This window comes from Saimiri boliviensis, chromosome 10 (genome assembly GCF_048565385.1).
Source record: "Saimiri boliviensis isolate mSaiBol1 chromosome 10, mSaiBol1.pri, whole genome shotgun sequence".
In the NCBI taxonomy this organism is placed as follows: Eukaryota; Metazoa; Chordata; class Mammalia; order Primates; family Cebidae; genus Saimiri; species Saimiri boliviensis.
The window spans coordinates 117,704,371-117,720,361 of NC_133458.1; the positions used below are offsets into that span (position 1 = coordinate 117,704,371).

The 15,991-nt window shown below is 43.8% G+C and overlaps 1 protein-coding gene across 1 annotated transcript in view; it reads left to right on the top strand.

Moving 5' to 3' along the window:
* The window catches only part of LOC101048121 (amphiphysin), a 252,017-nt gene that overhangs the window by 219,681 nt on the left and 16,345 nt on the right, over positions 1–15,991 (top strand). Inside the window, exons 18-20 of the mRNA XM_074379802.1 lie at positions 1,852–2,037; positions 3,872–4,141; positions 6,214–6,315. Coding sequence (XP_074235903.1) covers positions 1,852–2,037; positions 3,872–4,141; positions 6,214–6,315 — 558 coding nt within the window. The remainder of the gene's footprint in view (positions 1–1,851; positions 2,038–3,871; positions 4,142–6,213; positions 6,316–15,991) is intronic.

The window sequence follows — 15,991 nt, forward strand, 5'->3', positions numbered from 1 at the left end:
ACTCTTCATTGTCCTTTTCTGTTTTCTGAGTTTAATACTTAATGTTTGCAGTATTAGGGCTTTCCTAACTTAAGAGGTTGAACTGAGTAGAATGTATTCAACAAGGAAAAAATAGCTAATCCTAATCACATCAGATAGTAAGAACCATTTTTGAAATATGTGTCCTGAACATATAAGATCAACCTGAGATTCTTTTTCCATAGCCTCTCTCATTTGAACCTCTCAAATCAAGTCTGCCAAGCTGACGTCAGAATCTTGTTAGAGTTGGACTCCGATTTGTTCAAAACTAAAACGTCTGATTGCATTTCCTTTATTTCATTATTGCAAGTTTTAAATAGTACTTAAAACTCTTCTTTTGACTGTGTTTCTACCTTAGAAAATTCTGATTTTTTTCTATTTCATTTCTCCTTACTTGGACCTAAACTATGATTTCAGCATTTTGCCTGTAAACAGGCTGTGCAGATATTTGGAGCGTTACTATGCATATTTGATTACAAAAATTGTTTCCCCTTCATTCTTGAGAGTTTTTATTGAGAAAACTTCCTTAATTTTTTTTCCTGTGAAAGTGATTTGGCATCCAAATCACTTTGTGAACCTTCCTCACAAAGATTTGAAAGTTTATACTAAAATGCAAATTTTTCTAAATTCTTTGTGTGATGAGGATGCTTTCCTGATGTGGCTTTTTTTCTCTGACCCAGGCCCCTTCCATCTTGTGACCCAGATGTGCCATGCAAACCAAAAAGTGACCAAGGCAGGTCTCGATCATGGAGAGGCTTATTTAGCCAAGGTTACGGATGCACCTGGGAAAAAGGAACATGAGCCAAAGGAGGGTCTGTGACCTATGCTTTTTATAAGAGAGTTTTGAGAACTTAAGTATTTAAAGAGGAAATAGGAAGGAAGAAGGGAATTTTTTTTTTTTTAAGATGGAGTTTTGCTCTCATTACCCTGGCTGGAGTGCAATGGCACGATCTCGGCTCACCGCAACCTCCGCCTCCTGGGTTCAGGCAATTCTCCTGCCTCGGCCTCCTGAGTAGCTGGGGCTACAGACACGCACCACCATGCCCAGCTAATTTTTTGTATTTTTAGAGACAGGGTTTCACCATGTTGACCAGGATGGTCTCGATCTCTTGACCTCCTGATCCATCCGCCTCGGCCTCCCAAAGTGCTGGGATTACAGGCGTGAGCCACTGCGCCTGGCCCCGGGAATAAATTTTTTAAATGGAGGGTGGGTGGGCAATGAGGTGAGTGTCACATTCTTGTCAGCTCTGATTAGCGCACAGGGAATCTACATTTCACATGTGAAAAGAGGGAGTGGGGACAAAGTCAGTCATGCCCTCATCTCACACTCTGTAGTTCTGCATGTTACATGAGATAAAGGAAGCATGTGAAATTACAGCTCTGTGTTTGGGAACGAAAGGAAGGTGGTTTTGTGTGACTCCATTCCCAAGCTTAACTTTCCTCTCACACGGTAAGTTTAAGGTCCTGAAGTTCAGTTTTCTTTCTTTCACACCCCTAAGGCCTCATTGGTTGGAAATCGCTTGTGGAGAAGACCACCCACACCTTAAAAGCCGTGTTTTTGGAATGGTGTATATCACTTTCATTCAAATCCCATTTGCTGCACCTGACAGCAAGGAAAGCTGAGGAGTGTGGAATTGTTGGGAGCTCAGCAGAAGAGAAGTCCAAATGTTGACGAATAGATGGCAAACTCTGCTATACCTGAATCCTGGGAGTGCAAAGAAAGTTGCAAATCTGAATAGCCTCTGCAGAGGGGAGATTAGGAATAGGCTTGAGTTTGTCTCCTTGGTGAGGCCCACGGAGATGCAGACGTGGCTGTTGGTTTCTGCCCTGCAGATTATACCTGGAGCTGATGCTGACGCGGCTGAGGGGGCCCCAGGAGAGGAAGCAGAGGCAGAGAAGGCCACTCTCCCTACCGGGGAAGGAGTAAGCTTAGAGGAGACCAAAACTGGAACTGAAACCACTGAGAGTGCAGAGAGTGCCCAACCTGAATCAGAGGAGCTGGAAGCAGCAGTGCCTCAGGTGAGTATCCCAGCCAGGGGAGCTTCTGGGAGGCAGCATGGGCTGGGTGCTGTGTCTGTTCATGGTGATAACTCTTTGGATATACAATAGGTTTTTAGCAATTTTGTGACTCTACCAGACAACATTGTTATCAGATTCTCAGAATCACTGGTCCCAGCTTCTCAGTATCAGCACTGCAGTGTTGCACACAGGCCGTCAGGGCCTGTGGCTGGCCGGGCCTAAGCATGGAAGAGGGAAGGGGAAATGCTGGGGTGGCATGGAGAAAGGAATGGAGCAGGACAGAGAAAAGGCCAAGAGTTGAGCTGGGAGACAGAGAATGTGATGAAGCGGGCACTTAGCCCAGGGAGAACTCTATAGTGTTTAGGTCTGATGATTCTTATTGCTGTTTGGTGGTTATTATTAAAATTCAAGTGCTTCAAAGTCACCATCGGGCCCCTTTCACCCAGAGCCCACTGCCGTGTTGCACTTTGAGAAGAGAAATAAAGAGACCTGGGCCGTGCATGAGGCTGGAGCAGGCCCAGCTCAGCAACGGCTCAGAGCAGCATTGAGAGGCCACAAAGCCACATGTCCTCTACCACTGTGAGGGCCTCCAACCCCAGGGCCTGCCTCCGCTGTCTGGTTCTTCTGTATTCTAGAAGGCAATGTTAAGAGGGGGTTAATGGTATGAATTCTTTTCTCCTGATGATATTTTTTTTGTTTTTTTGGAGATGGAGTCCTGCTCTGTCACCTCGGCTGGAGTGCAGTGGCTCGATCTTGGCTCACTGCAACCTCAGCCTCCTGGGTTTAGGTAATTCTCCTGCCTCAGGCTAATTTTTGTATTTTTGATAGAGTCAGGGTTTTGCCATGTTGGTCAGGCTGGTCTTGAACTCCTGACCTCAGGTGATCTGCCCGCCTTTGTCTCCCAAAGTGTTGAGATTACAGGCGTGAGCCAATGCGCCCAGCCTTTCCTGATGACTTGACTCCCAATCAATTTTCAAAAATCTCTCTAGGGTTACTTAAAACTTAAAACTGAATTATCCCTTTCATTCCACTAGAAACATGTCAGATAACAGTTTTATGGGAGAAGGAACTTAAAAGACTATTCCTTTTTCCCCTTAGATTTTCTCATCACAGCACCCAGAGTGTTTTTGTGTATATTGTTGCACTCATGGAAAGATTGTATTATCTCTCCAAGTTGATGAATGTTGGTGCTCTAGTCTGCTGATAGCAGAAGGAATATAGAAAGACACCTGTTCTGCTGATAAACTCCCTTCTGTGCTTATCTTTGTTAAACAAGTGGAAGGGTGATGCTAACCTTTTGGTTCAGACACTAGAGTACTTGGAGTGGATGTGGGAGCTGTGGTCCCTCCAGCAGCCGGGGCAGTGGGGGCTGGAATGATAATCACAAGTGAAGGACTGGTGAATGATCTCCAAACCCTGGCTGGATCTTCACCAGCAAGCATGGTTCAGGCGACTGGGGGATGGTGGGGAGGGGCTCCCAGGAAGTGAACTGTCAGCGGCAAGAGTTAGGGCGTCGTGGGACAAGAACCAGGCCAGCCTGCATTGGCTCCTCCTGCAGTCCCTCTCGGCATGGTCTCCCACCCCCTATCCCTCTTCCCCATTCCCACGGAAACCTCATGTTTACCAAACTGCTTGGCTCTTCAAGGATCCAGAAATTAATTCCACTAAGGGTTTAGGCCTCAGGAGGAACAGGAGGAGGCTGTGTGGCACAGCAGAGGCCTGGCCTGGGTCTGGCTGATGGGGAAGTATGGACGTGGCCATGTAGGTTATGCAGGACAAGGAGGTCCTGTTTCCCAGGTCCTGCTGGGCACCGCCACAATTTTTCTTCCTCCAGGAGAAGGTCATCCCTTCGGTGGTCATAGAGCCTGCCTCCAACCATGAAGAGGAAGGAGAACATGAAATCACCATAGGTGCAGAGCCCAAAGAGACCACCGAGGACGCGGCTCCTCTGGGCCCCACCAGCGAGACGCCGGAGCTGGCTACAGAGCAGAAGCCTCTCCAGGACCCTCAGCCCACGCCTTCTGCACCAGCCATGGGGGCTGCTGACCAGTTAGCATCTGCAAAAGAGGCCTCTCAGGAATTGCCTCCTGGCTTTCTCTACAAGGTCGTATTACTTTTTAATTCATTTGTCTTTGCTTTGAATCCCTTTTGCTCAATCCTTTGGTTTTCCAGTTTTTCCTTTTTGCAATTATTATTTCTCTCAACTGCTTTCCCTTCACCACAACATCACTCGGACAAGCCAGGACTACAGTAATACGTTTTCACACTTTAACAAAGAATAATTAAAAGGAAGTTCACCACAGAGCAAACAGTATGCCCTGGGTAATGAATGGCAGAGTCCCTTTCAGCCCTCCCTCCTCTCTCCTTCCTGGCGTGCCTGTGAATATGTCCACCATGGCTCAGACCAGGCCTTGGAATCACCAAGTGCTCCTAACTGCACTGTACTCCCGTGGGGTAGGGCAGCAGCCGGTCTGTCAACTGTGGCACTTGTGGCTGCGTAACAGATTTGGGAGCCCATAAATATTTTGTAAATTAATGGATTTATACATGAACTTCCACCAAAAGGCAGAAAAAAAAAAAAAAAGGTTGCTAAGTCAATGAGAAGGTTTTGCTTAGACAGGCTACATACAGCCTTCATAAACCAAAGGATTCTTAACGAAAAATACCTAAAAACACTGGCTTCATCCAGGTGTTTCCTAACAGAATCTGATAAGGAATTTTAAGGTTGGTTGGTTGGTTTGTGCCATAGAGTCTCACACTGTCACCCAGGCCGGAGTGCAGTGGCGCGATATGCACTCACTGCAATCTTCACGTCCTGGGTTCACGTGATTCTCCTGCCTCAGCCTCACGAGTAGCTGGGATTACAGGCACCCACCACCATGCCTGGCTAATTTTGTGTATTTTCAGTAGAGACAGGGTTTCACTATGTTAGCCAGGCTGGTCTTGAACTCCTGACCTCATGGTCTGCCCACCTCAGCTTCCCAAAGTACTGTGATTACAGGCGTGAGCTACCACGCCCAGCCAGAATTTTAAATTTTTTTAATTTGATTTTACATTTCAAACTTCAGCTCTTTTTCTTCTAGAGTGTAAAATGTCACATGATTTTCTCTCTCTCTCTCTCTCTCTCTCTCTCTCTCTCTGCATTAGTAAATACTACCTTGCTACCTTTTGTGGGGATAGGGGTGGCTATAATGGATTTATGAATGAATTAATTTGAAGCAAAAGTTAAATCTGTAGATAGGGGGTTGTTTCCTGCCATGTTCTGTGTTAATTGGAGCACAAACAGTCCAAGAACCCTTGTGCCAAGCACTGCCAGGGCTTGCTGGACCCATCCTGGCTTCTGCACTAACTGTGGTATAACCTAAGGCACCCCACATAGACCCTCTCTCGGGGTATGTTTTCCCATCAGAGGAATTAATTTAGGGATAATGTAATCCATTTCCAGCTCTGACAGTTTACGGTTCTATGAATATGCTCAATGGGAAAATACACAATTTAAAGGCGATGTTTACTCTCAGGGGTGGAGTTGAGGGGAAGGGTTTGTGAAAAATAAAGTCGCCCATGACGGTAGAGTTATTCAGACTGGGTGACGGATGCGTGGGCATTCATTATATCATTCCTTCTGCTTAAAAAAAAAATTCTATAATAAAATTTTAAGGAAATCTTTTGCAAAATGGGAAAGCAAAAGAAACTGGTTGTCATTGTATATAGGGTTGGATGGGGAAGGAAGGAAATATATTTACACAGAAATTGATCACAGAGTTTTATTAAGTAGTAATTGCTGTCTAACCTGCAAGTGGTGATTTTCCTGATTATTATTTGACAAATGCTGGGGTTAGAGGAGTTTTAGACATTTTTGGTTTCAGTTAAACACACGGTAATAAAGCATCAGTGACAATAAAATGCAAATCTCCAACAAAAATAAGATTAATTAAAATTTGCTTTATATAGAACTTTCCCCTGTTGTAGAGGGCCTTGTATTACTATTAATAAATATACATGTGAATGGCCCTCATATCAGAGAATAGGACTTCCCTTCTGGCTTTAGAGACCTTCTTTTTTGGGATATGGTACATATCTTCATCTTTTCACCCAGCTTGGAGAGAGCTTGTAAGAGTGTCTGCTTATAATCTGACTGGAAAACTCATTTTTATGTATCATTTTTACCTTTTGCAGGTAGAAACACTGCATGATTTTGAGGCAGCAAATTCTGATGAACTTACCTTACAAAGGGGTGACGTGGTGCTGGTGGTCCCCTCAGATTCGGAAGCTGATCAGGTAAAAGATAAGATTGGAAGGTGCTTTGCGCTACGTTGATTTTTTTCTGAGGGTCAGTTGGACACAATCACTCTTTTTAAAAAAAAAAAAAAAATTCTGTTTTTGTTTTTTTTATTTCATTTTAGGTTTGGGGGTACATGTGAAGAACATGCAAGATTGTTGCATAGGTACACACATGGCAGTGTGGTTTGCTGCCTTCCATCCCCTCGCCTGTATCTGTCATTTCTCCCTATGCTATCTCTTCCCACCACCCCACCCTCCCATCCCTCCCCCATTTCCCCCCAATGGACCCCAGTGTGTAGTGCTCCCCTCCCTGTGTCCATGTGTTCTCATTGTTCAGCACCCGCCTATGAGTGAGAACATGCGGTGTTTGATTTTCTGCTCTTGTGTCAGTTTGCTGAGAATGATGGTTTCCAGGCTCATCCATGTCCCTACAAAGGACGTGAACTCATCGTTTTTGATGGCTGCGTAATATTCCATGGTGTATATGTACCACATTTTCCCTATCCAGTCTATCATCGTTGGGCATTTGGGTTGGTTCCAGGTCTTTGCTATTGTAAACAGTGCTGCAATGAACATTCGTGTGCACGTGTCCTTATAGTAGAATGCTTTATAATCCTTTGGATATATACCCAGTAATGGGATTGCTGGGTCAAATGGGATTTCTATTTTTAGGTCCTTGAGGAATCACCACACTGTCTTTCACAGTGATCGAAATAATTTACATTCCCACCAACAGTGTAAAAGTGTTCCTATTTCTCCACATCCGCTCCAGCATCTGTTGTTTCCAGATTTTTTAATGATCACCATTCTAACAGGTGTGAGATGGTATCTCAATGTGGTTTTGATTTGCATTTCTCTAATGACCAGTGATGATGAGCATCTTTTCATATGTTTGTTGGCCACCTGTATGTCTTCTTTTGTAAAGTATCTGTTCATATCCTTCACCCATTTTTGAATGGGCTTGTTTGTTTTTTTCATGTAGATCTGTTTTAGTTCTTTGTGAGTTCTGGATATCAGCCCCTTGTCAGATGGGTAGACTGCAAAAATTTTTTCCCATTCTGTTGGTTGCCGATTCACTCTACTGACTGTTTCTGTTGCCGTGCAGAAGCTGTGGAGTTTGATTAGGTCCCATTTGTCTATTTTGGCTTTTGTTGCCATTGCTTTTGGCGTTTTGGTCATGAAGTCCTTGCCTACGCCTATGTCCTGAATGGTTTTGCCTAGATTTTCTTCTAGGGTTTTTATGGTGTTAGGTCTGATGTTTAAGTCGTTAATCCATCTGCAGTTAATTTTGGTGTAAGGTGTCAGGAAGGGGTCCAGTTTCTGCTTTCTGCACATGGCTAGCCAGTTTTCCCAACACCATTTATTAAATAGGGAATCCTTTCCCCATTGCTTGTTTTTGTCAGGTTTGTCAAAGATCAGATGGTTGTGGGTATGTTGTATTTCCTGTGAGGCCTCTGTTCTGTTCCATTGGTCTATATCTCTGTTTTGGTACCAGTACCATGCTGTTTTGATTACTGTAGCCTTGTAGTATAGTTTGAAGTCCAGTAGTGTGATGCCTCCCACTTTGTTCTTTTTGCTTAGAATTGACTTGGCTATGCGGTCTCTCTTTTGGTTCCATATGAAGTTTAAGGTAGTTTTTTCCAGTTCTGTGAAGAAGGTCATTGGTAGCTTGATGGGAATAGCATTGAATTTGTAAATTACTTTGGGCAGTATGGCCATTTTCACGAGGTTGATTCTTCCTAACCATGAACATGGAATGTTTCTCCATCTGTTTGTGTCCTCTCTTATTTCATTGAGCAATGGCTTGTAGTTCTCCTTGAAGAGGTCCTTTACGTTCCTTGTTAGTTGTATTCCTAGGTATTTTATTCTCTTTGTAGCAATTGTGAATGGCAGTTCATTCTTGATTTGGTTCTCTTTAAATCTGTTACTGGTGTATAGGAATGCTTGTGATTTTTGCACATTGATTTTGTATCCTGAGACTTTGCTGAAGTTGTTTATCAGTTTCAGGAGATTTTGGGCTGAGATGATGGGGTCTTCTAAATATACAACCATGTCATCTGCAAATAGAGACAATTTGATTTCCTCCTTTCCAATTTGAATACCCTTTATTTCTTTTTCTTGCCTGATTGCTCTGGCTAGAACTTCCAGTACTATATTGAATAGGAGTGGTGAGAGAGGGCATCCTTGTCTAGTGCCAGATTTCAAAGGGAATGCTTCCAGTTTTTGCCCATTCAGTATGATATTGGCTGTGGGTTTGTCATAAATAGCTTTTATTGTTTTGAGATACGTTCCATCAATACCTAGTTTATTGAGGGTTTTTAGCATAAAGGGCTGTAGAATTTTGTCAAAAGCCTTCTCTGCATCAATTGAGATAATCATGTGGTTGTTGTCTTTGGTTCTGTTTATGTGGTGAATTACGTTTATGGACTTGCATATGTTGAACCAGCCTTGCATCCCCGGGATGAATCCTACTTGATCATGGTGGATGAGCTTTTTGATATGCTGCTGCAATCGGTTTGCCAGTATTTTACTGAAGATTTTTGCATCTGTGTTCACCATGGATATTGGCCTGAAATTTTCTTTTCTTGTTGAGTCTCTGCCGGGTTTTGGTATCAGGATGATGTTTGTCTCATAAAATGATTTGGGAAGGATTCCCTCTTTTTGGATTGTCTGGAATAGTTTCAGAAGGACTGGTATCAGCTCCTCTTTGTATGTCTGGTAGAATTCGGCTGTGAACCCATCTGGACCTGGGCTTTTTTGGGTGGTAGGCTCTTTATTGCTGCCTTGACTTCAGACCTTGTTACTGGTCTATTCAGGGTTTCACCTTCTTCCTGGTTTAGGCTTGGGAGGATGCAGGTGTCCAAGAATTTATCCATTTCTTCCAGGTTTACTAGTTTATGTGCATAGAGTTGTTTTTAATAATCTCTGATGATGGTTTGGATTTCTGTGGAATCTGTGGTGATATCCCCTTTATCGTTTTTTATTGCATCAATTTGGTTATTCTCTCTTTTCTTTTTTATTAATCTGGCTAGCAGTCTATTTTGTTGATCTTTTCGAAAAACCAGCTCCTGGATTTATTGATTTTTTGAAGAGTTTTTTGTGTCTCTATTTCCTTCAGTTCTGCTCTGATCTTAGTTATTTCCTGTCTTCTGCTAGGTTTTGAGTTTTTTTGATCTTGCTCCTCTAGCTCTTTCAATTTTGATGATAGGGTGTCAATTTTAGATCTCTCCTTTCTTCTCATGTGGGCACTCATTGCTATATATTTTCCTCTAGAGACTGCTTTAAATGTGTCCCAGAGATTGTGGTATGTTGTGTCTTTGTTCTCATTGGTTTCGAAGAACATCTTTATTTCTGCCTTCATTTCATTGTTTATCCAGTCAACATTCAAGAGCAAGTTGTTCAGATTCCATGAAGCTGTGTGGTTCTGAGTTAGTTTCTGCATTCTGAGTTCTAAATCGATTGCACTGTGGTCTGAGAGACTGTTTGTTATGATTTTCGTTCTTTTGCATTTGCTGAGGAGTGATTTATTGCCAATTATGTGGTCAATTTTAGAGTAGGTGTGATGTGGTGCTGAAAAGAATGTATATTCTGTGGATTTGGGGTGGAGAGTTCTGTAAATATCTATTAGGTTTGCTTGTTCCAGGTCTGAGTTCAGGTCCTGGATATCCTTGTTGATTTTCTGTCTGGTTGATCTGTCTAATATTGACAATGGGGTGTTAAAGTCTCCCACTATTATTGTGTGGGAGTCTAAGTCTCTTTGTAAGTCATTAAGAACTTGCCTTATGTATCTGGGTGCTCCTGTATTGGGTGCGTATATATTTAGGATTGTTAGCTCTTCTTGTTGCAGTGATCCTTTTACCATTATGTAATGTCCTTCTTTGTCTCTTTTGATCTTTGTTGCTTTAAAGTCTATTTTATGAGAGATGAGAATTGCAACTCCTGCTTTTTTTTTTTTTTGCTCTCCATTTGCTTGGTAGATCTTCCTCCATCCCTTTGTTTTGAGCCTTTGTGTATCCTTGCATGTAAGATTGGTTTCCTGGATACAGCACACTGATGGGTTTTGGCTTTTTATCCAATTTGCCAGTCTGTGTCTTCTGATTGGGGCATTTAGTCCATTTACATTTAGGGATAGTATTGTTACGTGTGAATTTGATACTGTCATTTTGATGCTACCTGGCTGTTTTGTTGGTTAGTTGATGCAGCTTCTTGATTGTGTTGATGCTCTTTTACCATTTGGTGTGTTTTTGGAGTGGCTGGTACTGGTTGTTCCTTTTTTCAGGAGTTCTTGTAGAGCAGGTTTGGTGGTGATGAAATCTCTGAGTACTTGCTTGTTCGCAAAGGATTTTATTTTTCCTTCATTTATGAAGCTTAGTTTGGCTGGATAGGAGATTCTGGGTTGAAAGTTCTTTTCTTTAAGGGTGTTGAATATTGGCCCCCAATCTCTTCTGGCTTGTAGGGTTTCTGCTGAGAGATCTGCTGTGAGTCTAATGGGCTTCCCTTTGTGGGTAACCCGACCTTTCTCTCTGGCTGCCCTTAGCATTTTCTCTTTCATTTCAACCCTGGTGAATCTGACGATTATGTGCCTTGGGGTTGCTCTTCTTGAGGAAAATCTTTGTGGTGTTCTCTGTATTTCCTGGATTTGAATGTTGGCCTGCCTTGCTAGGTTGGGGAAGTTTTCCTGGATAATATCCTGAAGAGTATTTTCCAGCTTGGATTCATTCTCTTCATCACATTCAGGTACACCTATCAGAAGTAGATTAGGTCTTTTCACATAGTCCCACATTTCTTGAAGATTTTGTTCATTCCTTTTTGCGCTTTTTTCTCTGTTCTTGCCTTCTCTTTTTATTTCATTGAGTTGATCTTCGACCTCTGATATCCTTTCTTCTGCTTGGTCAATTCGGCTGTTGAAGCTGGTGCATGCTTCACGGAGTTCTCGTGTTGTGTTTTTCGGCTCCATCAATTCACTTATATTCCTCTCTATGCTGTCCATTCTCTTTAGCATTTTGTCCAATCTTTTTTCAAGGTTCCTAGTTTTTTTTGCATTGGGTTAGAACATGTTCTTTTAGCTCACTGTAGTTTCTTACTACCCACCTTCTGAAGTCTGATTCTTTCATTTCATCACCCTCCTTCTCCATCCGGTCTGGTTCCCTTGCTGGTGAGGAGTTGTGATCCCTTTTAGGAGGAGATGTGTTCTGGTTTCAGGAGTTTTCATCCTTTTTGCACTGATTTCTTCCCATTTTTGTGGGTTTATCCACCTGTTGTCTTTGTAGTTACTGTCTTTCAGATTGAGTCTCTGAGTGAGCTTGTAGTTCATGGATGCTGAAGTTACTACTTCTTTTTTTTTTTTAAGCTTTCCTTCTAACAGTCTGGCTCCTCTCTGGGCCCTGCTTGCCTGGGGATCACCTGCAGCAGCTGCAGATCAGTAAGGGTTGCTACCAGTTTCCTCTTCCACTATCTTTGTCCCAGAAGGATGCTCACCAACTGTAAGTCCGTTCTCTCCTTTATGAGGTGAGTCTTTGGATCTATGGGGGTCAGGGAGCTACTTGAGGAGACAGTCTATCTTTTATTGGGGCTTAAGTCCTCAGCTGTGAGCTCTGTTGTTCGTTCAGAGCTGTTGGGCAGGTACGTTTAGGTCTGCTGCAGCTGAACTCAAAAAGCACTTTTTGTTCCCAGGTGCTCTGTCCCAGGGAGTTGGCACTTTATGAGTTTCCATTGCTGCTACTATCTTTTTTGATTTTTCTTTCAGGTCTGCCCTGCCCAGCTAGCAGCACACCTAGCCACTGTCTGCCTGCAGAGGCTTTGCTGAGCTGCTCTGGGCTCCGCCCAGCTGCCCTGTGCTCTTCCCTGCAGTCTTGTTTATATGGGCGTAGTTAGAACTGTCTCGGCAACGGTGACCCCACCTCTGTTATGGCAGACTCTCTCTGTTGTGGCAGGTTGCCTCGGCAACGGTGGGTTGCCTCCATAGTGGTGGAGAGTCTTAGTAATGGTGGACGCCCCTCCCCCACTGAGCCGTATGGTCCCGGGTTCACCTGTGCTTGGTGTAAAGGGCTCAACCCAGAGGGTTTTCAATTACTGTTTTTGTTTTTGTTGTTGTTGGGGTTGGAGGGGTGGGACCAACCAAGCCTGATCACCTGGCTCCCTGACTCAGAGTCTTGTCTTTTATTTTTTAAGTTGAACAACCCCACGTTCCAGTTGCTTGTTGAAAAGGTGCCGGGATCTCCCGTGCTGCGACTCACTGAGTCAGCTCAAACAGCAGCGCCGGCTCCTGGTGGATTTTTTGCCTAGGAATCTCCTGGCCTGGCTCGCTATTTCTGATGAATGGGCAACTCTGCCATCTCAGGGCTCCAATTGCCAGCTAAGAGGGCTCCCAGACCAGTGGCTTTTGTCTGGAGAACCACAGCAACAGGGTGTGGTCAAAGCAGCTGCACAGGCCAAATCAGCCCCGTGGGGGCAAAAACAGCCGCACCGGCCAGGACTGCGGCTCTGGCGACCCCTCTGCCTGGGTATCTCCTGGTCTGTGGGTAATAAAAATTCGTCTGGAAATGCGGCGTCCACTCACCCTCTGCACTTTCACTGGGAGCTGAAGTCCTGAGCTGTTCTTAGGCGGCCATCTTCCCAGTATCCCCTGGACACAATCACTTTCTAAAGATGTTTGTATTTTCTGAGATGCTGCAAGCCATCTAAAAAGGGCTTAAGGGCTTGTGACAGCGTAGATAATTAACCAGGTTTCTAGGACCTTTTGGGATGCTGTTGCATTCTTTTTTTATGTAATACAAACAGCTGACCATTTCTTATCATGTAACCACTTTCTAGGAATGTTGTCTCTGTAACACCTGTCTTCAGGAAATGCAGACACTATGAATGTGAACTAAAAATCCCCTTCAAAAGTGGTTGTCTCTGGGTGTGTGGACATTGATTAGGAAATAACCTGGCAGAACCCTCTGAAGTGATGGAAATGCTTTATATCTTGAGAGGGATGTGGTTACATGTCTACATGTATTAGTCAAAACTCATTGAACTATATACCTAACCATCTCTGCATTATACAGTATTTAAATTATACCTCAATTTAAAGAGATTCTTTAAAAATATCACCTCCTAAAGTGGTCTGATGTGAGGTACTGAGAACTCCCATCTTGTTCTCATTCATAAAATGTGTGAACCCTTGAAATAGTATGCAAAAGAAGTAAATGCATCTATAAACATGTTTTTCTGGAGAGAAAAGCTCTAACTTCTATACTATTCTCAAAGAGATTTATGAACTCTCCCCTTAAAAAATAAAGTTGGGAGGGATCCAAGATGGCCGATTAAGAGCAGCTCAGGATTGCAGCTCACAGCGAAAGCGTGAAGGGTGAGTGGACGCCACATTTCCAGATGGATTTTTATTGCCCAGAGACCAGGAGATTCCCAGGGAGAGGAGCCCCACGGGTCACCAGGGTGGTGGGTTTGGCCGGCACAGCTGTTTTGCTGGTGCCCCAGCAAGGCGATTCTCTGTACAAAGTACACAGGTCCGGGTGCTTTTTAGCTGGCAATTGGAGCTCCTGGGAGACACAGTCGCCCATTCATCTGATTAAAAAGGGGACTGAAACAGGGAGCCAGGCCAGGAGATTCCCGGGCAAAAAAGCGCCAAAATATCAACGCGGCTGTTTCAGCCTGTGCAGTGGGTCACCACACAGGAAATCACACAGATCCTGGTGCCTTTTCAACAGGCAACTGGAACATCTAGGAGACAGGGTCAACCATTCAATTAAAAAAAAAAATGGGGGGGGGGGAGCTCAGAGGCGGGAAGCCAGGTGATCAAGCTCAGCTGGTTCCACCCCCACAAAAAACAGCAATCTGAAATGCTCTGGATTGAGAATTTCACAGCAAGCACAGCTAAACCCGGGACAGTCCAGCTCGGTGGGGGAGGGGCGTCTGTCATTACCAAGGCAGTTTCCCATTGCTGAGGCAGCCTACCATAACAGAGAGTCTGCCACTGCCAAGGCAGTTCTAACTACACTCGTATAAACAGGACTGCAGAGAAGTTCCCACAGCAGCTGGGTGGAGCCCACAGCAGCTCAGCAAAGCCTCTGCAGGCAGACATTGACTAGATGCCTCCTTGCTAGGCAGGGCAGCCCTGAGAAAAGGCAGCAGCACAACAGAAACTCATAAATAAAGCCCTAACCCCCTTGGACAGAGCACCTGGGGAAAAAAAGTTGGGGGGTGGGTGGGTTATGAGTTCTGCTGCAGCAGACTTAAACTTACCTGCCCAGCAGCTCTGAATGAACAACGGAGCTCACAACTTAGCACTTGAGTTCCTATAAAGGACAGACTGTCTCCTCAAGCAGCTCCGTGACCCCCGTATATCCAAAGAGTCACCTCATAAAGGAGAGCTCAGACTGACATCTGGCAGGTATCCTTCTGGGACAAAGATAGCAGAAGAAGAAATTGGCAGCAACTCTTAACTGTTCTGCAGCTACTGCAGGTGATACCCAGGCAAGCAGGGCCTGGAATGGACCTCAGCAGTCCTACAGCAGAGGGGTCAGACTGTTAGAAGGAAAACTAAGAAACAGAAAGAAATAACTTCATCATCTACAAACTGGACATCCACTAAGAGACCCAATCTGAAAGTCAACAACTACAAAGACAGTGACAGCTGGATAAATCCACAAAGATGGGAAGAAGTCAGTGCAAAAAGGATGAAAACACCTGAAACCAGAATGCCTCTCCTCCTACAGGGTATCACATCTCCTCATCAGCAAGAGAACAAAGCTGGATGCAGAATGAGAGTGATGATTTGACAGAATCAGGCTTCAGAAGGTGGGTAATAAGAAACTTCTCTGAGCTAAAAGAACCTGTTCTAACCCAATGCAAAGAAACTAAGAACCATGAAAAAAGATTTGAAGAAATGCTAAGGAGAATAAACAACTTAGAGAGGAATATAAGTGAATTGATGGAGCTGAAAAACACAACACGACAACTTCATGAAGCATACACAAGTTTCGACAGCTGAAGTGACCAAGCAGAATAAAGGATATCAGAGGTCGAAGATCAACTCAATGAAATAAAACAAGAAGGCAAGATTAGAGAAAAAAGGGTAAAAAGAAATGAAGAAAGTCTCCAAGAAATATGGGACTATGTGAAAAGATCTAATCTAAGTTTGATAGGTGTACCTGAATGTGACGGAGAGAATGAATCCAAGCTGGAAAATACTCTTCAGGATATTATCCAGGAAAACTTCCCCAACCTAGCAAGGCAGGCCAATATTGAAGTCCAGGAAATACAGAGAACAGCACAAAGATATTTCTCAAGAAGAGCACCCCCAAGGCATATAATCGTCAGATTCACCACGGTTGAGATGAAGGAGAAAATTCTGAGGGCATCTAAAGGGAAGCCCATTAGACTCACAGCAGATCTCTCCACAGAAACCCTACAAGCCAGAAGAGAGGGGCCACTTTTCAACATCCTTAAAGAAAAGAACTTTCAACCCAGAATTTGATATCCAGTCAAACAAGCTTCATAAATGAAGGAAAAATAAAATCCTTTACGAACAAGCAAGTACTCAGAGATTTCGTCACCACTAAGCCTGCTTTACAAGAGCTCCTGAAAGAGGCACTAAACATTGAAGGGAACAACCAGTACCAGCCACTCCAAAAACATACCAAATGGTAAAGAGCATCGACACAATGAAGAA